At 41.2% G+C, this 27,811-nt stretch overlaps 3 protein-coding genes across 4 annotated transcripts in view; 2 read left to right on the top strand and 1 right to left on the bottom strand.

The window, feature by feature from the left end:
• The window catches only part of whamm (WASP homolog associated with actin, golgi membranes and microtubules), a 162,896-nt gene extending 153,640 nt beyond the window's left edge, over positions 1-9,256 (top strand). The window contains exon 14 of the transcript XR_013962163.1: positions 9,214-9,256. The gene's annotated coding sequence lies outside the window, so the exon portion shown is untranslated. The remainder of the gene's footprint in view (positions 1-9,213) is intronic.
• LOC308287897 (cysteine--tRNA ligase, cytoplasmic-like) overlaps positions 1-11,886 on the top strand; it is a 37,167-nt gene extending 25,281 nt beyond the window's left edge. For both annotated transcript variants that reach the window (XM_080729227.1, XM_080729226.1), the window contains 7 exons: positions 73-141; positions 1,195-1,276; positions 1,996-2,076; positions 7,546-7,613; positions 8,020-8,079; positions 8,829-8,912; positions 9,478-11,886. In XM_080729227.1, coding sequence (XP_080585353.1) covers positions 73-141; positions 1,195-1,276; positions 1,996-2,076; positions 7,546-7,613; positions 8,020-8,079; positions 8,829-8,912; positions 9,478-9,606 — 573 coding nt within the window. In that variant the 3' untranslated portion in view covers positions 9,607-11,886. The remainder of the gene's footprint in view (positions 1-72; positions 142-1,194; positions 1,277-1,995; positions 2,077-7,545; positions 7,614-8,019; positions 8,080-8,828; positions 8,913-9,477) is intronic.
• A 1,448-nt stretch (positions 11,887-13,334) lies between these two features.
• crybgx (crystallin beta gamma X) lies at positions 13,335-21,000 on the bottom strand (the record flags this gene model as incomplete). The annotated part of the gene is made up of 6 exons (XM_080729655.1): positions 13,335-13,467; positions 14,539-14,678; positions 15,733-15,868; positions 16,808-16,929; positions 17,862-17,910; positions 20,957-21,000. 6 exons carry the CDS (start codon positions 20,998-21,000, stop codon positions 13,335-13,337), a joined length of 624 nt encoding a protein of 207 aa, XP_080585781.1.
• Between the last annotated feature and the right edge of the window lie 6,811 nt (positions 21,001-27,811).

Raw genomic sequence — 27,811 nt, 5'->3', positions numbered from 1 at the left:
GATTAACGTTTTAATTTTTTGTCCCTTTTTTTTGGGGTGACAACACTCCCTATCACTGTCCCTGCCTGCTAGACATTCGGTGCCATTGAAGGAGCAGAACCCATAGGATTTCCAGTGGGAGGGAAAGACCAAGGCGCAGACGTAAGTATGGAGGAGCATGGATGGAGCCTTTTCACGCACGTATTTTTGAACCATTCTTTCCTTTTATCGGACATGTTATTTACTTTTTTTTCCATTCACTCCCATTATAAAAACAAGATTTTTCATTGCCTCATTATTGCTTTTTAAAGAACCAAAAGAAAAACATCTACGTGATATTAATAAAAAAGGAACTAAAAAGTACAGTAGTTACATTGCAAAACAGGGGTTTTCCCCCGAAAATACATGTTTTAATTAGTTTAATCCTCTGAAAGAGGCAGAGGGCAGAGAAGAGAGAGCGCAGTGCATCTTGGGTGACTCGCACTGACCAGGAAATAGAGGAACTATAGCCTCGCTCTCAACATAAAATAGATTTTAATTGTAATTCTGCCCATTTAAAATATATGCACCCAATCGAATATCTTAGTTACATCGATATCGTTCATGTGAACTAGTTTGTTGAAGCTTATAATTATCGAAATCGCTATGACCGCGCAGCGCCGTACTGCGCCACGGCCGTGTCACGCATCACCGCACCGCGGTGAAGAATGGAAGGACTTTGTCCCACTGCATAACTCCGCCCCAGGTAGCAAAAGTTAATTATTTTTCTGGTTGGCCAGTCAGGGACCAATCAGAAGTCTGACAAAGGGTGAATTGCCCTCACTGTCCAGAATTCCACACCACATATCCAGTATTGCCTTTTTTTATGCTTAGTTTTGTGTGTTATGAAGTATGAAAATAGCCGACCTCCAAGCTCCCAACGTGTCGCAGTGCAACGCGTTGTGAGCTTGGAGGTCTGCTATTTTCAATATTTTCACCAAAAGGCCCTTTTTAGAAATGTCAGCCCCTGCCTCTTTAACATTCTCTGCACGTCCCTGCCTGTGACGGAAGTAAGGAAGAGGCCCAATGTATTTCCAATAGAGCCTGTCATATGAAGATGGGGTGAAAAGAGGTGAAGTGCACCTTCTATCAGCCACAAGCTGGGTGCTTTTTGCAATGCAAATGTTGTAAGAGATGACATGATTTTAACTTGAATATTGTCAATGTTGTCTCTAGCTGGAGAGCACGGTGATGCCATACCTGACAGTGTTGTCAGATTTCAGACATGATGTCCGGAAGATTGCCATAGACCTGAAGGGTAAGGAGTTTCTGTTTTTAACCCTATTGAAAAATAGCAGATCTACAAGCTCACAGCTTGTAGATCTGCTATTCATTTTCAAGATTTTTTTTAAAAAGTCTTGAAAATCTGTGCAAATCTTTGAATATATCTTTGTTAAAGTGAACATTTGTAACTCAAATATTTGCTTATGGGGGGTCCCTGATACATTATATTTTGAGATGAGGGTCGGTGGCCAAATACATATAATTCCTTGACATGAAGAGAAAAAAAAGAAAAAAAATTGTGCATTTATATAGCGCTTTTATCCAAAGCGCTTTACAGAGATTGTTCATTACATTCACCCATTCACGCACACATTCATACACCGGTGGTGGAGGAAACCATGCAAGGCACCAACCAGCTCACCGGGAGCAATGTGGGGTTCAGAGTCTTGCCCAAGGACCCTTCGACATTAACTCAGGGGGAGCCCGGATTCGAACTGGGAACCCTTCGTGCTCTAATAACGGTTTCTCTACCTCTGAGCTATGCCGCCCCACAAGAAGTTTGAGGACCATTTTTTCAAAAACCTTAGAAGGATTTGGAAGACATTTACAGTATAGAATCAGGTCAATATATTCAATGACTTGCACAAATGTTACAACACATGGATACACTAACCCATGTGCTTGATTTATCTGATTTATAAATCCAGTGAATCCATGTGTTGTTAAATGGGATTTGTAAATCTTGTGTTTTAGAGACAAAGTTGCTAACGCTGTGTGATAAGATTCGTGATGACGTCTTACCTGAACTGGGAGTGCGACTGGAAGACCATGAAGGTACCTGAATCAATTATTATTGCGACCGAAGGTCACAGTTTACTATGAGAAATTCACAGCTTGTCCGCGTGTAGACGTGTGTGTACACATTTTTTACAGTCTATGGGTTGTTTCCCTTGTACCTATGTATCACCTATGTAAAAGTCCATACACGGATATTCCCCAGAATCCCTTTTATGCCCATATGAAGATCCCTGATGTCATTGATATATATCACTGGCCAGATGGCCAAGACATGGCCCATATCTGTGTGGCTGGTTCAGATAGGGATCTCCATATATGGGCATAAAATATATTGTATATTGTGATGTCATAGGAACCACATAGGAACAGATTTACTTTTATGCCCATATATGGAGATCCCTGATGTCATCAATATTAAGCCCATATCTAACAGGACTTCGTATGGGAATGCCCATATATGGAGGAAGACAGCCATATCTGTCTGGCTGGTTCAGTCGGGGATCTCCATGTATGGGCATAAAAGGGATGTACTATATACAGTACATGGATCTCCATATATGGGTAACTGGTCCGATATATATCAATGGTTAATACTAGTCCTGTGCCCGGGGTTGTTCACAGTATATGAGAGCACTGTATATGATGGATTGAGGAGTCCCTTAGGAGTCTCAAAAGTAATGTTGGAGAACCCAGACCGGGCAGAATAGTCACCGTTGACGTCCAGTTGTGCAATACCCTTTGTATCCGTCTGTCTGGCTCTCTTTTATGCCCATATATGGTGTTCTGTGTCCAGGCCAGTCTGTGATGTCATCTCCAAATTTGGGCAATTGTTTCATCATGTCAGACAGACAATATTTGGGCATTGTTTCAGCATTCTTCTGTTACCATGGTGGCGACACTGTTTAATATCAGTGATGTCAGCCTGCAGACTGTTTCACCCGTTTATGCCCATACATGGTGTTCTGTGATGTCAGTCAGTGATGTCAAAGCCATTGTTATAGCATGTGGCTGTTACCATGGTGGCGACACTGTTTAGTATCAGTGATGTCAGCATGCGGACAGACGGCCTATCCCTGGACGGTTAGCACGCTATAAGAGAAGCCATTGTTCTCACAGTACTAAAATAATGAAATAAAAACATGTGGAATCTTGTTTAAAACGTCCAAACCGGCCATAACGTAGCCTGATTTGAGACTCAGCTGACGATTGAGTCTGACATTGTGCCCTGTCTGAATGATTTCTGGGGGAGGGACAGTGACTGCTTCCACACAGAACTGCGACCAGAAACATGTAATCAACATTAACAGCTTAGTGAAATCAGTGTGCGCACACACGCATGTGTGTGCCTGCCTGGTGTGTGAACTTCCTGGCATGTAATCGTTTCAACTGCTGCGCGGATTGGATATTCGTTAGTCCCACCCCCACCCCCCGCGCTCATTGGAGGAGCCGCAATTTTGGATCGGGAAACGGACAATTCATTTTCTCAACTCCAGACCAGAGAAACAGTCCACTCTGAGAGTGGGCGGGGTCTATGGGCTGGAACCAGGCTAGGCCTAACGATGACTACACTGGTGGTACACGGATGTCTGAACTGTCCAAAACTTTCAGACCATGTAGACAAAAAACAAATGAATAGGTGAAATCGTTCTTTAAAAGTAGGTAGGGCTGGACAGTTTCCAAAAGTATCGATGTGTGTAGCACTAGTAACCCAACGCATTTTAGCTCATGTACAGTAGGTTCATTGAGTGTTAATCAAGAGTTTTCCCCCCTTTTTTTCTTGTATGCAGTATCAACAAATAAGAAATTCTAATTTCTTAAAGATTACATCATCGTGGTGTACTTTCCATTTAACAACTGTAAGGTATATTAAACTCATTGTCTGCAAGTCCAATAGTCCAGAGAAAGTCCTTCCGTAGCTCACTGCCTTTCTTCTCTTACCTTTTTACGTGGTCGCGCGAATATCCATCGTGCACGATCAGACCCCAACCATGCATCGTGCATGTTTATGTTGTCCACAGCTTCAAAATAAATAGTGAATGGAACCATCCCATGGCTCGGACGAAACCTGCTTCCGGTTGCTGGTTGCCATGGTACTACTGTAGTGCAGCGATCAAATGGGTCCGTGAATAAACCGTTCCGAGAGGTTTAGTTACGCTTTTTTAGTTCCGGTTTTCGATTAAAACAATATACTTGAACTAGAAAATATTGTTCCTTCGAAACAATTGTGGGCTCGCTTCAAGCCAGAAAACAATGGCTATAAATGTACAAAATGTCAAGATCGCAGGCAGTGCTCTCTTTGACGTTACTGACGTCAAAGATTGGTCCATTTTGCTCCAAAAATGTGTTGTGCAAAAGTTGACCCGCTGGTGGCGCTATAACAGGCCAATGTAAGAAGGGTGGTATCTGCTCCTTGACCTATTGGGAATGTGCTTGCAAGATTTCACGCACATTGCAGGCTGTGTTCATGATTTGAGGTGTTTTTGGCTTTGGCCACTTTATCGCTGCTTGCAGCGCTATATTTATTATTTTTATTTTTTTGTGTGTGTGCACTTCATAGGCATATTACATAAAGGTCCTTAGATTGTGTGTCGAATGTTTCATGCAAATTGCTAAAAAAATCCTAACGGGTTTAAGCGTTTCACAAACTGCTCAAAATGATATAGCGCCCCCCTTTGGCCAATTGGAGTAAGATTGGTTTTAGTGATATTTGGACTAACACTCTACATCTTTGCCAAATGCCATGAACATGTTACTTTGCATGTATGATTTAGAGGCAGAAGAATAATTTGCATAAAACTGCAATATTCATTGAATTATTAAAAAAAGCATGTTTTTCATTTTTTTTAATCCGATCTGACAGATCTTTAGATATTGGTCCAAAGTTCATGTAAAAAAATGTTTTGTGGACGTGACGCGAAAATTCCAGAATAAAAGCGGGTTTAAGCGTTTTACAAACTGCTCAAAATGGCGGAAAATCTAAGGGCGGAGCTTACTTAACAAAGACACAGATGTCTTCCGCTCGAGTCAAAGCACGCGTGTAAGCAAGTTGCATGTCTTAAAACGAAACGAGTCATGACTTATGCCCGTTTGAAGTTTGAATTTTCAAACGCTTCGTATAGCGCCCCCCTTTGGCCGATTGGAATAAAATTGGTTTCAGTGATACTTTGACTAACCCTCTACATCTTTGCCAAATGCCATGAACGTGTAACTTTGCATGTATGATTTAGAGGCCGAAGAATAATTTGCATAAAACCGCAATATTGATTGAATTATTAAAAAATTATATTTCACTTTAAAAAAAATCTGGTTGATCAATCTGACCGTATTGGTCCAAAGTTCATGTGAAAAAAAGTTTCGTGCGCGTAATGCAAGAATCCCAGGAGGAGATAGATTTTTACTGTTTTTCATATAATTCCAAATTCTGGGGGATCTAAAGGTCAGAGGTCAAAAGTCAGAGGGTAAAAGTTGTTCGGCATGAGGAGACGCATACGTGTATACAGGTTTCATGGCTGGACCTCAAACACAGCATGAGCTATACCTGTTCAAAGTTCGCACTTTCGAAGGCTTCCTACAGCGCCACCATTTGGCCGATTGCTGTAAAAAGTAATAGCACACGTCGCCACAGTAAGCTGAACACATTGATGTTTTTATTTTCATTTTCTCACTAAGTATGTAGGAGTTGAAAGCGGACAAAGTATTGAGGAGAACTTGATATGTTCTGGTTGTCTGATAGATAAATAACTAGAATTGACAGAGTCAATTTTGACAAGTGTGCCTGCAGCTCGCTAAATGCGCGATCATGTGCAGCGGTTTGGACTGTGAGACCATCCGCCAAGTCGTCTGCGTTTCGCTTTGAGAGGGTCGTTCCCCCTGAAAAACGCCTTCTGGCACGAAACGGTTACGTTTCGCGCGTTTGTGACGCCCCCTACGGGTCGAAGTGGAAATGCTTTGGGGGATCTGTTGAGTATGCCACCCGCGACCTGTGGTTAAAATTCAGTGTTGACTCGACCTTTTGTTTGTGATTTATGGCTGTTTTTTGCCAAAGGGGCCCCTCCCGCTAAATTTGGTAGCCCGTTACGAACGAACGATATGGACAATCGAAATATCCCTTGACTATGTTCATCGCATGGGGTCTTAGATCGTGTGTACCGCTTTTTGTGTGATTTGAAGAAAATATGTAGGAAAAGGAGCAAAAAGTGTGTTTTGGAGAAAATTCGAAATGGTGAAAAATCTTCCCATGTGCAAATTGGCGTGTCCTATATGGAGAGATGCGTCGTGACCCAAGGAATCCAGGGAAAAAAGAATTTTAATTCTCCGACCTACGGTTCAAGAGTTACGAGGCAAGTGGTCCGTTATAGCGCCACCATGTGGCCAAGTGGAAATGCTTTGGGGATTCGTTGAGTATGCCACCCCCGACCTGTGGTTGAAATTCAGTGTTGACTGGACCTTTTGTTTGTGATTTATGGCTATTGTTTGCAAAACGGGCCCCTCCCGCTAACTTTGGAAGCACGTTACGAACGAACGTAATGGACTATCGCAATATCCCTTGAGTATGTTCATTGCATGGGTTCATAGATCATGTGTACCGTTTTTTGTGCAATTTGAAGAAAATATGTAGGAAAAGGAGCAAAAAGTGTGTTTTGCAGAAAATTCAAGATGGCGGAAAATCTATCCCTACGCAAATGGGCGGGGCCTATATGGGGAGATGCGTCATGACCCAAGGAATCCAGGGAAAAAAGAATTTTAATTTTCCGATCTACGGTTCAAGAGTTACAGGCCAAAACGTAAAGTGGGCTGTTATAGCGCCACCATGAGGCCAAATTACACTATTATTTTTTATTTAATCCTTGAAATCATTATGAACCTCCTCTCCAAGTCTTGAAACTGTAGCCCCTATGGTTTGCGAGAGAAAAATAATTGAATGCGATTCCCATTATAAGTCAATGGGGAAAATTAATTCACTAATAAATTAATATCAATTAAACTATAGAACCTTTCTCTTAGAAAGTTAATAGCACACGATTCCCGAGTAAGCCGGTCGATTTGACATATGGCGCGAGTGTGTGGTGCAAAAACTGTGGGAGGAGTAGCGTGCCAAAGTTTTCGTCTGTCCTCCTGCCTGTCTGACATAAGTATGAGCGATAACAATAAGTTGCCCATGCTATGCATAGGCACACTTAATGACAATATCTAGAGTGTGCTCGCCTTATAGGCGAGCCCACAATTAAAGCTTATTCAATTCTCTGATTTATCGGGCCTGGCAGGGAGCTACATAGAGAGGGTTATTTTTGTCAGGGACTGTGTTAATGACAGTTCAATGTTGAAAATAGGTGGTTCTCCCCTTTAAGTTTATTTATATTATCGATTAAATTGGTTTAGTCTGATTAACCAAGACTTAACCCTGTGTTATACTTGTACAATGGCGGTGCACATAAACAGTGAACATAGCCAAATATGTAAGACGAGTTGTGCATCAATGGAAATGATTCTTCTGTGTTGTTGCAGGTCTTCCTACGGTGGTGAAACTAGTGGACAAGGAGACGCTGCTGAGAGAAAGAGATGAAAAGAAAAAGGTAGGAGAATGACTCACTGTCCCACTCGCAACACACTATCCATAGTTGAGATGTAAAGATCATTTTATGTAAATGCATACATACCTGTTTATGGGCATGGTGCGCCACAACATTTGAGAAGGCACAGACTTATTATTGTGCTTGATTGTTGTGGGTGAGGCATTGCGGATCTGAGAGAAATCCGTACAAATCGCATTTTCACGCTCTCATATTTGACCCATTCATACCTGATGCTGATTTCTGAAGGAAAAAACTAAAAAACTAAAAAACAAAAACAAAACAAAAACATCATTTTGTATGCATACAATGTATGCATTAGCTATAAAAAAATAGCATGTATACAATCTTGTACATCTGCTATTTCCAAAATCTCATTAAAACGTGTCGTCAACTTCCTGTTTGACAGATGGAAGAAGAGAAGAAGAGGAAGAAAGAAGAAGCTGCCAAAAAGAAACTGGAGCAAGAGGTCAGGACTTACTGTTCTAAACCAATATATCAACTCTAACTGCGTGTGCTACCAGAACCCTCACTTTTCAACAACAAATATTATTGCAAAACCTTTTAAAATAGTGAAAATAGACGATCTTCAAGCTGTCATTGCGAGACATTGTGAGTCACATTTAACCATTTGGGGGGTCCCCAAATGGTTTTTGGGGGACCCCCAGGGATTAACTTAATGTGCAACATTGTTTTCTCTCAACAGTAAACAAACCAACATAACGTTTAAGTTTCTCTCTCAACAGTAAACAAACCAACATGTCGTTTAAGTGTAAAGAGGGTATACAGTATGCACATTTCTAAAGTGACAATTTAAGGACTTTTAATACCTCTAAAATGACAAATTAAACATTGGCCAAATTGTCAAATATTAGAGGCAGAAATTGTGAAAATAGCCGATCTACATGCTCACAACGGCTTGCAACGCTAGCCGTTGTGAACATGTAGATCTGCTATTTTCACAATAGAACCATGTCATACAAAATTTAACTCTTAGTGCTCGTCAGGGTGTGGAGGGTCCCCAGTTAAAATATGATTATGTTGGGGTCACGGCCTGAAAAGGTTGAGAACCACCTAAGTAGGTAATTCATTTACACAAAACAAAACATACATAAAATGTTGATACATGGAGATACAAGGTTTCTGCCTGACAGCAACGCTATTCAGGGTGTCATAGTTTTTTGCTGCATTTTCACTCATTGTTTCCATGTCTTTCAGACGGCTAAACTTGCAAAAATGAAGATCCCTCCCTCTGAAATGTTCCGGGGTGATACCGACAAATATTCACAATTTGACGAAATGGTAAACCCACCTTTTTACTGTATTTGGTTTAAGTGAAACTCAATGTTTATCAAGATCGTCTCTAAATTATATTTATAGGATGAGCTTTATTGTGTAATTGTCTGAGCCAGTGTTGATTTTGACGGGGAATTTGTGTACGATTTTAGTCAAGCTCACAGGGGGACTGCCCATAAGTCTGAAATCTCATTAGTCCTACATCTCATTAGTCAGAATTTAGTTAGGGTTAGGTTTAAAGGCATAGTTTTACTAAGGTTTGGGTTAGGTTTAGGCATAGTTTTACTGAGGTTAGGGTTAGGTTTAGGTTTGGGCATAGTATTTATCACCAGGTTAACATCACCAGATTCTGACTAATGGGATGTAGGAACAATGAGATTTCAGACCAATGCCATGGCACCGCTCACAGCGCTTGTAGTTGTTTTCTGAGTGCAACACCTGAACAGGTTGAGAACCACCGGTCTAAATGGGTCAAAATGAGGTTTAGTGAGGATAGGAAGTTAATGGGGAAACGGGCGATTGTTTCCAGGGCTTTGTGTGGCTATTTATTTGTTGTCGTCACCGTTTCCAGGGTCTTCCCACTCATGACGTTGAAGGAAAGGAGATCAGCAAAGGGCAGGCCAAGAAGCTACGAAAACTCTACGACACGCAAGAGAAACTACACAACGATTACCTTCACACGCTCCAGAATGGCAGCTGAGTGAGTACACTGCAAAATCCTGCCTGTTGGTTTGTCTCGTGCGAGTGTCGACGTGGACCTGTGCGGCCAGCGCGGGTGCATTTTATCACTCTGCAGTTGAACCAACACTCCTGATTTTGTAGTGTATGTGTGACTGCTTTTAATCACCTGTGATTTCTTTTCTTTTTGAGCCTGCACTGCCACCTAGTGGGTTTTAATGGTTATTGTTAGAAATGTGTTTGGACACATGTAAAGTTGATTGTTAATTCTAATTCTGTTTATTTCTGTATTTTCCAGGGATCACACACATTTCTATCCAGTTGACAATACATGGTAAATAAAAAATACAAAACTGAATTCAGCTGTGTTTTCTCTAAAATAAGGCCAGTTGCTTTAGGACCAGTCAATGAAGTTAAAATAGAAGGAAGGGAAACCACATGACCGCCGGGACCGGCCATGACGCTCCCCATGGGTTCCAAAACTCGCACCGGAAGTGCGATGAAATATGTGACAGTGAATGGAGCCGGCTAGATCAGCTCAACAAACCTGGAAGAAACACTATTTATGAACGACTGAGACCTTGGTCATATAATCTGTTCAGGAAAAAGAAAATGTATCACAGGTATTTTTACAATCACTTGCTTTTCGATGTGCACAGTACATAATGAAATAATAATAATGATAACAGTAAATAATAATTGTTTCTGTCTCCGAAGTATCGTGAGATTTAGTTCCCAGACAGGAAACGGTGGATACTCTTGCGATACTTGGCACGTTTAGAAACATACTTCGTGCTCTTTAATTAGATACTGCTATAAAATGACACACATCGAAAATCAACACCGCAGAAAAAGATGTGTGACATGCCTTCTTTTATTTTCCTGAGCCGAGTATGTTATAAAGATCTCAAGTACCATGCATAGTAGTACATAAGAACCGCAGGAATACATAAGCAACGGAGGGTGAGAGAAGTTTCGTCCGGTTTATCCGGTCTGTATCCCAAGCCTCCGTACTCCGGATGATTTAGATCCGTATACGGACCCTTACGGACAGCACCCAACTGGACGGACTCAACGTACAAGATGTATCCGTAGCAAGAAGTACCCACGGCCACCGTTATAAAACATAGGCGCAGTAGTGATGAAAATTACTTTAACTCTGCTCTAACAGCGGTTCTCAAACTGTGTGTCCCAATAATAAATATATTTTATCAAGAAACGGAAAAAAGGTCGTTACACAACCACTTGAAGAGGACGCCTCGACTCCTCACTCTCTCTCACACACACACACACACACACACACACACACACACACACACACACACACACACACACACACACACACACACTCACACTCACTCACTCACCGCATCAACAGTCATCAGCACAGACAGCGAGGCGCACAAGTCACAAGAAGAGGTGATGATGCGGTTAATTTATTACTTGGGAATTATGTTCAATATATGAGCGGGTGTGTACGTGTGTTTTGTTATAATTACTCCGGGTCCGCATCCATGTGGTTAAATGTGTACCCTCGCGGAGTTGCATTTACCGCGATAATGTTGCCGACAGGCAGCAGAACCAGTCCAGACTGTTACCACGTATTTATACCAAACATCACGGCGGGTCAAAATCTGTGGTTCTACATATTTTGGCTAAATACTTCGGTTTTTACACGTGTGAGAACCACCTTCATGTGGCGCGCGGCCCCAACGGGAGCAGAATTGGAGCGGAGAGCGGGTCGGCACATAAATAACGTTCATGTCTACTATGCATGGCGACGGATTTACCGTACGTAGTTTCTCACCCAATACGTACACAAAATCAACCATACGTAACTATAAATGGCCCTTCAATTGTTCAGAAATGGTGTTTATTCATGAGCTGCTCCCAGGCTGCTCCACAGCACAGGCTCACATGCTTCCACTGACTAGCAGGTGGGGGGTCAGGGTCATTCACCAAGCGAGGGAGAACAATGTGTTGAGATGTGTGTGGGTTTTGTATAGATCTTTATTGCATAATGATTCAACCCCAATAGTATGCAAGTACTGTACATAGAAGTTTCCTTTACACTAGTTCCACTGAGTGAAAAGTGTTATCATTGCGAACGTTGTACTGAAAGCTGTGCTAAATTATCAATTGTATGATTTACGGAGAGGGGGGTCCAAATAAAGGCACCAGTTAACTATTTGTTGTTATGTGATTGTAATGTCAATGTCATTCACTGAAAAGTCAACTGGATGTTGCACATCACTACAGGCAGTGATCTGCACAGTATGCCAATGTAAAGGGTTAGAACACGTTGGTAGAGGTTGTGGAGCTGCTATTTTTTCATATGTTTGTGTGACACTGTAGTGTGGGTCGGGACCCCCAGGGGGTCTCCAAATGAGTTAGGGGGGTCCCCAGATTATTAGCTTAATTTAATGTGTAATAATGTGTTCTCACTAAACAGTAAACAAACCAACAAAGTTAAATGTGTACAGGGCATAATGGACATTTCTAAAGTGACAATTTAAGGAATTTTGAATATCTCTAAAATGACAAATTAAACATTGGCCAAATTGTCAAACATTAGAGGCAGAAATTGTGAAAATAGACGATCTACACACTAAAACCGTGTTATACAAAATGTAATGTCTCAACTCTTAGTGCTCGTAAGGTTGGGGGTTAAAAAATATATATCCCCAGTTAAAATATGATTATTGTGGGGGTCTCAGCCTGAACAGGTTGAGAACCAGTGATGCAAAGGGTTACACTTTGCTAGAGGTTGTGGAGCTGCTATTCTTTCATATGATTGTGTGACACTGTAGTATGATCAAACCAAACTTGATGGAATTCCTGCCCTGGTATCGGCTGTAGCTGTAGCCACTAGCCAGCGTGTCTGCCCCCGACTTCTGGCGTCCTTGCCAGGTGCGTCAATTGGGTATGGCAGGGGTATGCAGCTGCCATACCCTGGGTCCAGGAGGGGAAAATAAAAGTTACTTTTAAATATAAATCCATGAATGTCTCTTTGTCTATCTGTGCTGGTTATTATGTTGTTAAATTACAGTAAAATAACTACAAATGCAAAATTTAACAAAATGGTCACTTTAACAAGGTATTATAATTATATTCTCCCCATCTAGACAAAATGGTAGCCTGTATTCCCAGGTTCCGCAGATCAGCTGCACGGGTGCAATGCATTATTGTTAATTGTGACACGTTTACTAACATGCCAAGTTTAGCTGCACTTGAACAACCATTCCAGGCTTCATATCCTGCCCAAGAAACCGCAGAAACGGGGGAAAAAATAAAAATTTACTTCTTAAAATAAATGTATCATGCCTGTTGCTAAGGTATGGCAACATGACTGGTGAAGACACCAGTCATGTTGCCATACCTTAGCCTTTTCTTCTTGGGTTCTAAAATGTTCACAAATGATTAAAACAATGCAGATCCACAAGCTCACAGCGCTGCTATATTTTTTTCATAGTTAAAGCATAAAATAATGGTTAAGGTAATAATGCATTGGACCATCTCTTTCAACCGGTCAACAGTATATGCATCCCCCTAAATAGTACCACCTCCATGCATCCAACACTTTTTTATTTAGACTTCACTCCCACATTAAAACGACAAAATACACATCCCTTTTCAGTCTGTTTATTAATAAAAAATAGGCTTCTGGTGTGTGAAGTTGACGTGTTGTGTAATGTGTTGGGCTGAATAGCTGGTTGAAGTCCATGGGCAGATGGAAGTGGCAGGGGTTTCTCAGCTGAAGCGGACCCTGCGCATGGAGCCCACCGTGCTGCTCTGACCGCCCCAGTCAGAGGAGTTGTTGTAGTCGCGTTTCTCCAGGACGTAATGATGACCTCTGTAGTTGGGCTCCTGGTAGATCACCCATCTAACAAGAACAGGGGGGGGGGGGGGGGGGGGGACTGAGTTACTAGGGCCCAAGGTGGAGGGGCCTGGAATTATTTTATATTTTAGCAGATCTACAAGCTCACAGCGTGGCACTCGTAGATCTGCCATTTTTGAAAAGTCGTGAAAATGTGTGCAAACTTTGAATATATACTGTAGCCTATATATTTTTTTATGCGAACATTTGTAACTCAAATTTTGCTTCTGTGGGGTCCCTGGAACTAAATATTTTGAGATGGGGGTCCATGGCCAAATACATATCATTTAGGGGGTCTTTCACATGAAAAAGTTTGAGCACCACTGACATAGAAACATAGGTTTAAAAAAAAAAAAAAAGATTTGAAATATTCAAAGACAAATTTTCATGATTGTTCAAAAATAGCAGATCTACAAGCTCGCAGCGCGGCAAGCTGTGAGCTTGTATATCTGCTATTTTTCAATAGTTAAAGCACAAAATAAATGAAGTGAATCCAGGACCCAGAATTTGGCGCGAAGCCCCTGAACAAGCACGTCACAAAACACAAAAAGATCACCTTCTCGTTCAGCAGGCAGTGCATGCTAGGGCTGTCACGATTATGACATTTTGCATGACAATTCATTGTCACTCAAACGATTGTGATTGACGATTTAATTGTGTTTTTGTGCACTGACAATTACATTTCTGTATGGCTTGCAGGCTTTTTGAAGTTGCACATGGCAGATATTACCTAAATATACAAAGAAATTACTGATATGTTTGACAATACTTAAAAAAGAACATTGATTGTGGAAATAGCCGATCTACAAGATCACAATGCGTCACAGCTTGAAAAAACTCATGTTTTGAAAAGTGTTCATGAATAAATAAATATTAATGTGCAAAGTTTCCCAGCAATCGGCCGTTGCGTTCATGAAGTCTGGCATTTTGAGCAAAGCGGTCAGCCCCACAAAGTTTTTCCCCCTTGGGATAATAAAGGTATCTATCTATCTATAAAGTTCAATCAAGCCAATCGTGAGCCAATTGGAATGGAATGGAACAGGAGAAATGTGACAGATTGTGTCTTGGTGGACTCACGCTCCCCCTTGGACGCGGATGGATGCAGCTCTGTTCAGGCTGTGGCGGCTCATCAGGTTGGGGACGTCGTCCTGGATCTCTGTCTTCTTGCCAGAGAATCCAGCTCTCTCAAACAGCATGGCTTTGGCAGGGCTGTTGTCCTGCAGGGGTGGAGGAAAGTGCTCACATGTTTTACTAAAGTAAAAGTATCAAGTGCTCAGATTTCAAATATAGGAAAAGCTTTGAAAATAGAAGATCTACAAGCTCACAATGCGTCTCAGCGCGTCACATTGTGAGCTTGTAGATTGGCTAGATACATTGTAGAAGGCAATGGATAATGTATGTTTTGTAATAATATCTACAAAGCAACTAACTAAAGTTTTAAAATAATTGTAGTGGAGACAATTGGGCCAATACTGTTCTCCCTGTACCTTCTCCCTTTGGGACAAATATTTAAGAAACATAGCATCTCCTATCACCTTTATGCTGACAACTCAAATATACATGCCCCTGAAACTCCTCTTCTTGATTTTCTAAATGACATAAAAGTGTGGATGGCTTTTATTTTCTTAGTTAAGCATAAATGAGAGCAAAACAGAGGTCATAGTGTTTGGACCCAATGGCCCTGGTGTTGTTGTACCTGTTGACCTACAGTAGGTTCTCATGCAGCCTTATGTTAAAACACTTGTTTCCAAATCAAATTGGACAATGATCTCAAACTGGACAAACAGATAAATTCTGTGGTCAGAATCCATTTTTTACCACCTGAGGCTGCTTGCTCAAATCAAGCCTGTGCTTTTGTTTCATGGCTTTGAGCGAGTTATTCATGCTTTTATTTCCACATGCCTCGGCTACTGTAATGCACTTTATGTTGGCTTAAACCAAGGCTCTATTGCACGATATATATATATATATATATATATATATATATATATATATATATATATACTGCACATACATACTTATGTATGACATTGTATGTATATGTACGTTTCTTTTTTTTTCTTTCATTACTATATCAATATTTTTTAACTTCTGTCGGATGGAAACCTTTCAGGATTCACATTCAAAAGTAGGCAATTTTTCAGGCCGCGACCCCCGGGTGAAATTGACCCTGGGTGAAAAATGGGTTACGAAATCGTGGGGTAAAAATTTAAAAAAATAAAAATAAGGTGACGTTATGCAATAATTTTGACAGGCCTAGTGACGGCTCACCTGCTTGACAGCACGGACAGAGGAGATATGATCCACCTGAGCACACCACTTGTCATAGCAGTTGTACTCTCCCCGCTCAGACATGTCCCACAGGTACTGACGCCCCCGGAAGTTCTCATGTTCATAGCCCACCCATCTGCAAAAAAAAAAACAAGCCATCAATCAATCAATCAATCAATCAATCAATCCTTTTCATGTCAAGGTCCATTTTATATTTGTTATTTGAGCCACGGACCACCATTAAGAGTAGCCTACCTGAGACTAAAAACAGTCCAAGTCCAACATTTTGAATATAGACATTCTTTTGATTTACCAGACTGTAAACCACAAATTAGAAGTTTTTAATCTGTTAAATTCTTAATGCACCCCCCCATTTATGGAAAGTGGAAAAACAGTATATCTCCAACAGTTTGTGGAACAACAGTATAAGTCCATACAAGCAATAGTCAGCAGACAAAGGGAGCAGATAACATTAAAACAGACAATTGAACAAAATGAGGGGGGAGTGAATTAACAATTTAACAGATTAAAAATGACTAGTTTGTGGTTTACAGTCTGGTAAATCAAAACAAAAAATATCTATATTAAAAAAAATATGGACTGTTATTCGTGTCAGGTACTCATTGAGATTCTGCCTCTCAGACCCAAAACCTTTGTCCACAATTCTATGCTGTACTGGTGTGATTCCATAGGAGAGATAACAGGCAAACGTTGGTATAACAATTCTTCTACATTCTCTAATTGTGTGGACTTCTTGTAAAGTCATGCAGATGTTTATCAATAATTTTACTTGAGAGCGTAAAATGAAACCAAATGGACCCGTAAGGGTCATAAGGGTAACCCGTAAGGGTCCATTTGGTTTAATTTGACACTTTCAAGAGTTAAAGATCTATAAGGATCCATTTATTTACCAACACTTCATCATTTAGCTGGAGACCACCTGGAACCCCCTAAAGGACCACTGGTGGTCCCCGGACCACTGGTTGAGAACCACTGCACTGAATCAAAGGTAAGGTAGGCCTAAGTGATGCGCTTTGCAGTGTTTTGCAGAAAGGCGGCACTGTGGTGAACTTACGCTCCACTCTCCACCTGCACGGAGTTGCATCGCTCTGGGAAGTTCTTCTCACTGAGTTTCTGACAGTCGGAACTGAGGTCCAGTCGCCTGCCGGCGAAGTTCCGCTGCTCGAAAAGGGTCACCTGAGAACAGTGACTCGTTAGGAATATTTCCTACCCTGATTAGGGCTGTCACGATTAGGACATTTATTTTACATGACGATTAATTGTCTCTCAAAGAATTGTGATTAATGATTTAATTGTGTTTTTGTCTTTGGCAGTTACATTTCTGTTTGGCTTTTAGGCTTTGAAGTTGCACATGGCAGATATGACACTTAACCTACATATACAAAGAAATTACTGAAATATTTGACAATGTTATACTTAAAAAAGAACAGCGTTGCAACATGTGAGCTTATTAGATCGGCTATTTCCACTATATTTGAAAATCTTTGAACATATGTGAAGATATTTCAACATGAAAATGATTATGTTTTCATAATAAAAAATAATTGCGATTATGTAAAATAAGTAGGCCATTTACCATGAGAGGGAGTGGGCTGATTTACCTCTGTTTCAGGGTTGTGGCACGAGACGAAGCCGAGTGCCAAACAACCTTGAAAGTGAGCCAACATGCACAATACCAGCACCCTTACTCTGTTTGACCAGAATGTTGTCTTGCGTAGCCAGACAACTATTCCACAAGCTCTGAATGCTATATAGACTCTGGAACTACACCTTCTATGCAAGAAATTACTGTCATATTTGACAACTTTATACTTAAAAAAATAACATTGATAGTGGACATAGCCGATTTACAAGCTTGCAACGCGTCGCATCGTGACACGCGAGCTTGTCAATCGGCGATTTCCAATATTTTAGAAAATGTTTGAAAATATACGATTTTTTTTTTCAACATGGAAACGATTATGACAAAATAATTGTGATTATGTCAAATAATTGTGAATATGTCAAATAATTGCGATTAGACGATTATTATGTAATAGTTTTGACAGGCTGTGCATAGAGCCTATATATTTCCATGGTTGCCAGTCTGACTGGAACAGGTGACTCACCCTCCCACTGGACCCATAGAAGGCACGTTGGAGCACAGACCCCAGCTTGCTGTGGAGACAAGGACGGAAAGCAACAGTAAGTCTGCAATCTATGTTGAAACTCCAACACTCACTCTATAACCATATCTACAGTCAGTGATGGGCAGTAGCTATCTGCAAGTAGCTTAGCTACATAGCTTAAATACCTTTCTAAGTAACGGAAACTTGCTACATTTCTCTGGGGATAGCTTGTAGTGTAGTTGAACTATATTTAATCAAGAGTAACTAGTAATGTCTGCCTGGCGTTGCCAGCCTCTATCAAACACTTCGTTTTGGGAAGAGAGTCTGGGATTTCAGGAAGAGTTTTCATATCTGGGGTTTGCCCCAAACCACGTGCCCCAAGCCTAAATAAACCACGTGCCCCAAGCATACAACCCTGATTGGCCAACCCTTGAAGCTGGTTGAGGAAATAGAATCTCAATGGATCGGTGCAATGTACTACAACACCACTACCGCCAGGGGATGTTGTTTTGTTCGGTCTGGTTTCTTAACCAGGCAATAGTAATGTAGAAGTTACTCTACAAGTAGCTTACCCTTCACAGTAGTGAAAAATCTATAGAATAATGTAAAGCCAGACAGAGGGCTTGTTTCCAGTTTGTTTTAAGCTTGCCCATCACTGTCTACAGTATATATTTCGGCCATTTGAAAATAAACAATCTTGTAGATGTACATTTTATACATTTTGAAAACTTGTGAAACAGGAAATTATGGCATAATGAGCACTTTTACTTTTGGTTATACCTTTGAAGCCTACCTTCAATGACGTAAACTTTGATCACTGGACTTTTACATGGAAGGTAAAAAAAAAAGTTGCTTACATTGTGGTATTGATATTTTTACTTAACCTGTTAATAAATAAAGCAAAAGCTTTTTTTAGAAAACAAGCTCAACAGCGCTGCGAGCAACTACATTTTATTTTATTTTTTATAAAATCTTCTCTTCTGGGGGTCCTGGCACAAAACATTTTCAGATGGGGGTCTGCGGCTAAATACTGTACATGCAATCCAATACATACAATTCTTGGCACGAAAAAAAAAGTGTGAAAACTGCTGATTTATAGAAGGCACTTTTAAAACTGGCCTCAGGTGTTTATTAATGGTTTCAGCAAAACATTTCAGTAAGGAGGTATCACTGCCTTTAACGGGTGCTCTATGGCAGTGGTTCTCAAACTTTTCAGGCTGTGGCCCAAAATAATCATATTTTAACTGGGGTGGGGACCCCCCACCCTGACGAGCACTAGGGTTGAGAAATTACATTGTGAATAACACGGTTCTATTGTGAAAATAGACGATCTACATGCTCACAACGCAAGATGTTGTGTGTGTGTGTGTGGGTGGGTGTAGATTTTGGCATCTCATTAGTCCGAATTTAGTTAGGGTTAGGTTTTAGGGTTGGGTTTAGGCATAGTTTTACTGAGGTTAGGGTTAGGGTTTGGGTTAGGTTTAGCCATAGTTTTACTGAGGTTATGGTTAGGTTTGGATTTGGGTTCAGGCATAGTATTTTTCAGTTAACATCACCAGATTCTGACTAATGGGATGTAGGAACAATAATGAGATTTCGGACCAATACTATGATGGCACCGTAGATTTTCACAATTTCTGCCTCTAATATTTGACAATTTGGCCAAGGTTTAATTTGTCATTTTAGAGGTATTAAAAAGTCCTTAAATTGTCACTTTAGTAATGTGCAGAGACCCTCTATACACGTAAAACGTATGTGTTGGTTTGTTTACTGTTGAGTGAGAAAACAATGTTGCACATTCAGTTTATCATCTGGGGACCCCTCCAAATAACTGTGAGGCGTTTTGAGCATGTAGATCTGCTATTTTCACAATAGAACCATGCTATACAAAATGTACTGCCTCGACTCTTTGTGCTCGTCAGGGTGCGGGGCTCCACAGTTAAAATATGGTTATTTTGAGGGTCAGGAGTCCCAGGGAGTTCCCCGCATGATGTTGGGTGGGTCTCAGGTGACAGTAAAGTGACAATTTAAGGACTTTTAAGACATTTGATTTGAATACCTAAAGAAATGGAGGGTGAGACCATTACTGCATCAAAAGTATCAACAAACGGTATTGGCCAAATTGTCAAATAATGTACAATAAAGAGGCAAATATTGTGATAATAACCGATCTACAAGTTCACAGTGAGCCGTTGTGAGCTTGTAAATCTGCTATTGTCACAATATGTATCTGTGGCAGGGGTCTTCAACAGGGGGTCCGGGACCCCTAGGGGGTCCTCAAAGTTACTACAGGGGGTCCTCCAAATCTTTGTGTGATATAAACTTTTTTTCTTCTTTTTTTATATTAACCACTTGAACCCTAGTGTCCTTATTCTGAGAACTTTAGACAAAAATAGCAGATCTTCAAGCTCACAACGCCTCGAGGCATTGTGAGCTTGTAGATCAGCTATTTTCGGCAAAGAGCTTTGGTGTAGAGGGGAAAAAGAGCAGACTAACCACCAGGGGCGTCACAAGGGGGGAAAAAGTGGGACTGAGTTACTAGGGCCTTTATGGGGCCTTTATTATTTTATACTTTAGCTATTGAAAAATAGCAGATATACAAGCTCACAGAGCAGCACCGAGTGCCGTGCTGCGAGCTTGTAGATCTGCTATTTTTGAAAAGTAGTGAAAGTGTGCGAAATCTTTGAATATATCTATTTTTTCAGCGAACATTTGTAACTCAAATTTTGCTCCCTGGAACTAAATATTTTGAGATGGGGGTCCGTGGCCAAATACATATAATTTTGGGGATCCTTCACATGAAACAGTTTTAGCACCACTGACATAGAAACGTAGGTTCTTTCAAAAAAACCTGAGAAGGATTTGAAACATTCAAAGACTTGCACAAAATGTTTACGATAAAAAAATAAAAGAAATAGCAGATCTACAAGCTCGCAGCTACTTTGTTTTTCAATAGTTAAAGCACAAAATAATTGAAGTGAATCCTTGTACCCGTGCAGGGCCCAGAATTTGAGGTCACGGCCTCAAAAAGTTTGAGAATCACTGCTCTACGGTTGGCCACAGCCGGCTCGCAACAAGCACTCTTCAACACATACCTTGTTTGTTGGGCTAATCCTGAGACCTTAGTAAAGATGTTCATGTCAGCTTGGCGAGGCCAGAACAACAGGCCTTAAATACAGCCTGTTTCAGTTGGCCCTGTCACCTGCTGGAACCCTCAGAGAGGCTTCCAAAACACTCCACGGACAGCAGGCATTCATATGCTAAACACAGACACACAACAACACAAATGCCTACACACGCGCGTGCATGTGCACACACACAGATGCAGGGACAAGCAGACACATGCAACATATCGTCGTTGTCGGGTGAAAACCTTGTATGTCCAAAACCTTTCGTTTAGCATTTTTCCTTTTAAAAATGATTTGAACTAGTGAAAACAGACGATCTACAAGCACACAACGCCTCGCGGTGCGAGGCGTTGTGTGCTTGTAGATCTGCTGTTTTCACTACTTTTGTGCGACGGCCTTGTACAATGAAGCGGGGCTTTACTTTGCGAAAAAGAACGTACAAATTTGAAATTTGGAGATACAAGGTTTCCAACCGACAACGACGATATGTGTGCATAAATGTCTGCACATGCACCACAAACGCGACCCCTGCTTACATAATAGTTCATATCCGTACACGTGCACACACACATTCACACATTCACACACACGCACACGCTCGCTTACACACAGCACATTCAAAAGACGTGTGCACACAAACATTAGAGTCATGACAGTGTTTGTGGATTTGCGCTTGTGTGCACACGTGCACGTACGTGGGCTAAGTGTGAATGGAGTGCAGTGCCAACAGTTTTGGCTTTTGAACAATTCAGCATTTTCGCAACAAAGCCTTGCCTTCCATGTGGAGTGCATTGATGCTTTGTTCCGTGTGTGGCTCTGAATAGAACCAGTATAGCTCTGCTATGCCCACTGTTTCCCAAACAGTGGGTCAGGAAGGACCCAATTGTTGGTCACGGATCACAACGCTGTGAGCTTGTAGATCGTCTATTTTCAATTAGCCAGCCCAGAATATAGGAGTGATGGATATTTTTATGATACATAAATGTATGACTTGTGTATGAGGCTCATATGACCATAAAGGTTACATTCTGTGAACTACTGTCTGAACTTACAGTATACTTCATTGTTACCCTGTTGTACTGTAAGTCCTGGCTAGTGGAAAGTTACCAACACTACGTGTCTCTGTATTCTTGTTATGATATGGGAACGAATCAATGAGTCCCACGATCTAACTGTCATATACTGTACTCCCTTATAGTGTAAGTCAACCTCCATTTGAGAAAGAGAGAATTAGCAAGCTGCCACTATGGTATGCTCACTGTTTGTCTCCTTGTCTGCTCTCTTCAAAATACAACAATTTAAGATATTGTCCTTTTTTGGCTGCCTCTGAGTCTTTTATTTTGGTTATGGATTTATAGATCCATATTTATTTAGGTTATCTATCAAGGAGTATAGGAGCTTAATAATATACATCTACAAAGTAACTATAGTACGTTTTCAATAAAATACACTGTGAACTCATCATGAACTTTGCATATTTTACTTGCGTGCCATAGTAACATTTTGAGGTATTTTCTTTACTTTGTTGGATTATTTCAAAACTTTCACTTAATCCCGACCTTCCTTTAAAACCGCTTTGAAAAGCCACTTACAGGCTGTTACTCGAAACTGTTAACAGTCAATTTAGCCTAACCTTACCTCCCCCTGACCCTTCTATTGTAAATACCATTTGTTTTTTGCATTGTGTGTTTTTCTTATTTTTTCTGTCTGTCATTCAATGTTATATGAGTTAAAAAAGGATCTCAATGTAAATAAGCAACCCTGCTGCGAATGGCAGTATGGAAAAAAACACGCCCATAGCAAGAGGGGATCAGTCCTCAACATATCTACTGTCAGGACAGAAGCTTTGCTCCTTCAAGCGCCTAACCCTTTCCTGAGCGTATCTTTTATAATTGACCTTGTACCAGTGAACTGTACTGTCATGAAACTGTACCTTTTCTTATGCACACTTCTAATAAATTCTTCAATCAATCAACCAATCAACCAACCAATCAATCAATCAATCAATCAATCAATCAATCAATCAATCAATCAATCAAATAGACCTCAGAGTTATATTGTACTTTTAGAGAAAATGATGAACTTCTCCTAATGACTTGCTCTTCAATGGCAGGCTTCTCCTGAGCTCGGCGTATCGAACAGAAGGAGCTTGGAACGTGGATGGCAAAGGACTGAGTATCTGGGATGCCTTTGCCCACACCAAGGGCAAAATCTACCTGAACGACACCTCCTGCTACGGATACCACAAATTCAAGGGTACATAGGGAGGCTTCAATTTACATGTGCCCAGTAATATGTATTATTAGCTACATATTGCAGGTTGAAATCTCAATATTTTGACGTCCCATTAGTCCGACTAAGGGTTAGGGTTAGGTTTTAGGGTTAGGGTTAGGGTATAGGGTTAGGCTTAGGCATAGTAGCATTTACCAGGTTAACAGTCACAGCATTCACCGGCATCGGCAGGTTAGCATTTCACCAGGTTAGCATTCGGGGACTGCCCAGGAGTCTGACATTGCACAAGTCTGACATCTCGTCAGTCCTACATTTGTTAGGGTTAGTTTTAGGCATATTCACCAGCGTCGGACAAATGTGATGTTGAACTATCGAACGTCGTAATAACGCTGCACGCTCCCTTATAGCATAATAAAACATTTTAGACTTTCCTGCGGGTACCCCAACTCTCAACAGCTCTCCTCCAGGGGTGTTGAATTTCAACCTTGTTTGACGTGTGTTGATCAATAGAGCAAAGCAAAAGACTAAAGAGTAAGAAAAATAAAGAAATACAGTTGTGTACTGTACAGCAATACAAGGCAAAAAGGAAAACAAGAAGTAGGCTATCAACAATACAGAGTGACAGTAACGGAGGTAGAAACAAACAAAGTGTCCAATACAGTCAGCTTAGTGTCCTCCATTACAGACAAATTGTGAAGAAATGTCTTGGTAAGGCATGTATTCCAAAATGTATTCCAGAGTGTGTTTTAATAGCAGTGGTTGGGCATTTCTTCACATTCCAGTATACAGTAGGCTATAGCGGAATATTGTTTAATACATGGCACACAAATGCCAATTCAGTGCTAGGACCTCCAGGGTGCTGGGTGTGCGGGCAAGGACAGTAAGTGATGCCACTATTACTAACCCCCCGTACATTTATGTGACATTGAACTCGATAGTAACTATCTGTATCTGCTCCGCTTTTAGGCAAATACGAACTACACTTACCTTACCTAGAGAGGACGGTACTCACCTAAATGGGACCTGTGGAAGGAAGAGAAATGCCCTAAAACGAATACTTACCAGGAACCTGTGAAAAGAAAAGAACAATACTCACCTTGACCTACCTGTAAACGGTAACTTAAAGCGATCTTGACGAACAGCCTCCACATAACGTGGGTGGTAATATTTGAGCGGTACCTAGCAAATGGGAAGGAAAGAAGACAACAGAGACGGAGCGGAACCCCGCTCGGGATGAATTTACATTAAACTTTATTTGTGAAAAGCACTATTATTTATTGCCATTTCCCCCCTCCCTCCAAGTGTTAAATTATCCCCCCAATAAATGCTTATTGGTTTAAACTGCTCTTGCCTTGTGTCTCTACACTACTTTTTCCCCCCACCACTGGCGTTCGTGTGGCATTTGTTTAAGGCTTTGACCTTAAACAAACGTCACACTAGGCCAAGCTGTGAAACGAAATGGGGCTCACTAACATTAACTCTGCTTACAACATCAAAATCCCTCCTTTCTCTAAAAGATCTGTTTGCAGCAGCACATTATGTTCACACTCCACTGACTTCAAATGGTGTGGGGGGGGGTTGTGGGGCGCGCCGCTCTGTTTCCTCTGTACATGGGAACACTGAATAGCACCAACATTTACTGGACGATTCCCCCAATGTTTTCTTTTTTGTTGTTGTTTGTTTTCTCCTCCAGCAATCGGTATTGAACGCCACTAAGTGAGAATTTGGGAGAATTGAACCCCCCCCCAGGTGCAAGGAGAAGCTTGGGGACGTTTCCTGCATTTTGGAGTGGTTTCCAGCGGGGGGACAAATGCGGGACGCGTGACACGGAGGGTAGGTGGTTGTGCAACGCTCAGAGCGAGACAGACGGGTCCCCAGAGGGACAGGACAGACACCGTGGGGGTAGAGAGACAGAGAGAGAGAGAGACGGAGCGGGACTTTTTTTTTTGCAAAGCGTGAACTTGTGGGAGGATTGTTACAATTTGGTCACTTGTTTGAGGGACAGATATACTTCTAGGTTTTTTTTCCACGTCTATCTTAAACATAGCGTACCGTACCCACTAGCAGCTTGCAATGTCGCTCATTCTGACCGTGCTGGACAAGCTGGCATATTTCCTCTCTCTCGTCGCTTTTTGTGTCAGCGTCTCGTACGGCTGGGTGAAATGAAAGTGTGTTCCTTTTAAAAACCTGCCGGGCCTCAGTATGACGCAGAGTGTGTTTGCAACCGAGATTTGACGCGTGATATTTGAGATGTAGCATTTTTTTTTGCACTAGAATGGTTTTGCTCAACACCAGTGGAGAGTTAACGCCTTTGTGTAAGTTGCAGAATCTTTCAAATATATCTGCCTTTCTCTATGTTGTATTTGTGTGACTGATCTCTCACCTGGAAAAGAATGCATCTGATCTGATGTGAGAGGGATCAGAGACTGGGCCTTGTTGGTTACCAAGCTTGTTGCTAGGCCTGTCAAAATTATGACATAATCGTCTAATCACAATTATTTGACATCTCAACTATTCCCTAACAGCACAGCGACCTAGTAGCCCCCTCTGTAAAAATGTAGGCGCTATGTAGCGTCGGGAGCGTTTGCTCATTGGGAAGATGCATTTGTGACGTTGCTTGCCAATTTAGCTCCTCGTTCGCGCAGCCGCAGCGACGTCGCAAATGCATCTTCCCAATGAGCAAACGCTCCCGACGCTACATAGCGCCTACATTGTTACAGAGGGAGAGAAGGCATCGGCGTTATGTCGCTGTGCTGTCTGGGTTGTGTCATAATCGTCATAATCGCTTCCATGTTTCAGCGCGTTGCGATGTGACGCGTTGTGAGCTTGTAGATTGGCTATTTCCACTATATCAGTGTTCTTATTTAAGTATATAAAGTTGTCAAATGTGTCAGTCTTTTCTTTCTATATTTAGGTTATGTGCCATATCTGCCATGTGCAACTTCAAAGCCTTTAAGCCAAACAGAAATGTAAAAACACAATTAAATCGTTAATCGCACTTATTTGAGTGACAATTAATCGTCATGCAAAATATCATCATCGTGACAGCCCTACTTGTTCCAACACACACATTTATTTAGTTTGCATTGCTAAGCCAATAATTTGATGACTGGAGGAGACTCACAGAGTCTCCATTGAGCATTGAGACTCTGATGGCAATCAAATGATGGGGTGTGTAATTAGGTCTATATGTCATTTTGTGGGTGAACTACTCCTTTAAGTACATTGATGCCAACATGTTTGTAAAATGTACTTATGCAAGTACATTTTGAATACCGGAACGTGCACTTGCAACAGAATGTTTCTAAAATTGGGTGTTGATGCTTTTACTTCACAACCGTCATGGATCGACCTCGACCTGGTGGAGCAGTTTATTTAGCCAATTGCCACATGCGTCTACACAAACATTCAGATTTAAAGAATAAAGTGCTTACTGGAGGTGTCACACTATGGTACGCTCAAGCTGAATTACCTGCATCTTCCGTATTGTTTAATAAGAAGCATTTTAATCTGATCGGTCACCATTTTCTAAACAAAATTAAAAGTTTTTTTTTTTTTTTTTTTATCCCACAATTTTGTAACCCATTTTTTCACCCAGTGCTAATTGCCTATGTAATCCTGGGCTCTGCTCTCCCTCTGCCGCGCCTGGGGAGACAACGGACTGACCTCATGCTTCCTTCTATGCATGAGGAGTCCAAGTTGCTTCTTTTCACCTGACAGTGGAGATTTCCCTGGTTTGGACGTAGCGCGTGGAAGGAACACGTTATTCCAACCAGTTCCTTTCCCCTCCATCAGGCGCCCCGGCTGGCCAGGGGGAGGCATTATTGAGACCAGGATTACGTGCATGTTTTTGTGAGGGTATCAACCCTAGGAGACAAATTAAAAGTTTTAATGCAGTGCCTTCAACTCCCAACCGATGGGGTCGAATAGTTGAAAGTATATCGAAAGAAATCCAGGAAAATGGCTTTTTATTAAATCAAATTATTCATTTAAGTGAAATTATAAATTTTATTTAGTAGCCGGGTAATAATAAACTTTAGTAATCAGGCTGTCGGGATTGTTATTTATTTTAATGCAGTGCCTTCAACTCCCAACCGATGGGGTCGAATAGTTGAAAGTATATCGAAAGAAATCCAGGAAAATGGCTTTTTATTAAACAGTAGAGAAGATGTGTAATTCAATTTTAGCATACTATTATTTGTGTGTGTGTGTGTGTGTGTGTGTGTGCACACACACATGGACATCAAAGGGGGCTTGGGCCCCTGCCCTTTTATCCGTCTATAAAAAGTGCCCTCTCCAGACCATGAATGCTGTTTTTACTATGGTTAAAGAAATGAAAATGCCCTCTTTTCATGCCATACCTGAAGGCAGCATTCAACGGAATTCTCTCCTGAACTTGAATGTAGCATCTTACTGTATGTTGAAAGAATTGCCCTCTCTGCGTAGAAATCCATACCGTACGTCACATCTCCAGTATTCACTTGATTATGCTTAGTTCAGTGTGGTATCAAGCACCGAAAATAGCCGACCTCCAAGCTCACAACACGTCGCGTAAGCTTGGAGGTCGGCTATTTTTAATATTTTCACCAA

The sequence above is a fragment of the Nannobrachium achirus genome, assembly GCF_963921795.1.
Source record: "Nannobrachium achirus genome assembly, chromosome: 7".
NCBI lineage: Eukaryota > Metazoa > Chordata > Actinopteri > Myctophiformes > Myctophidae > Nannobrachium > Nannobrachium achirus.
Note: the sequence above shows the minus strand (reverse complement) of the source record. Positions and strands in the feature narration are given on the sequence as shown.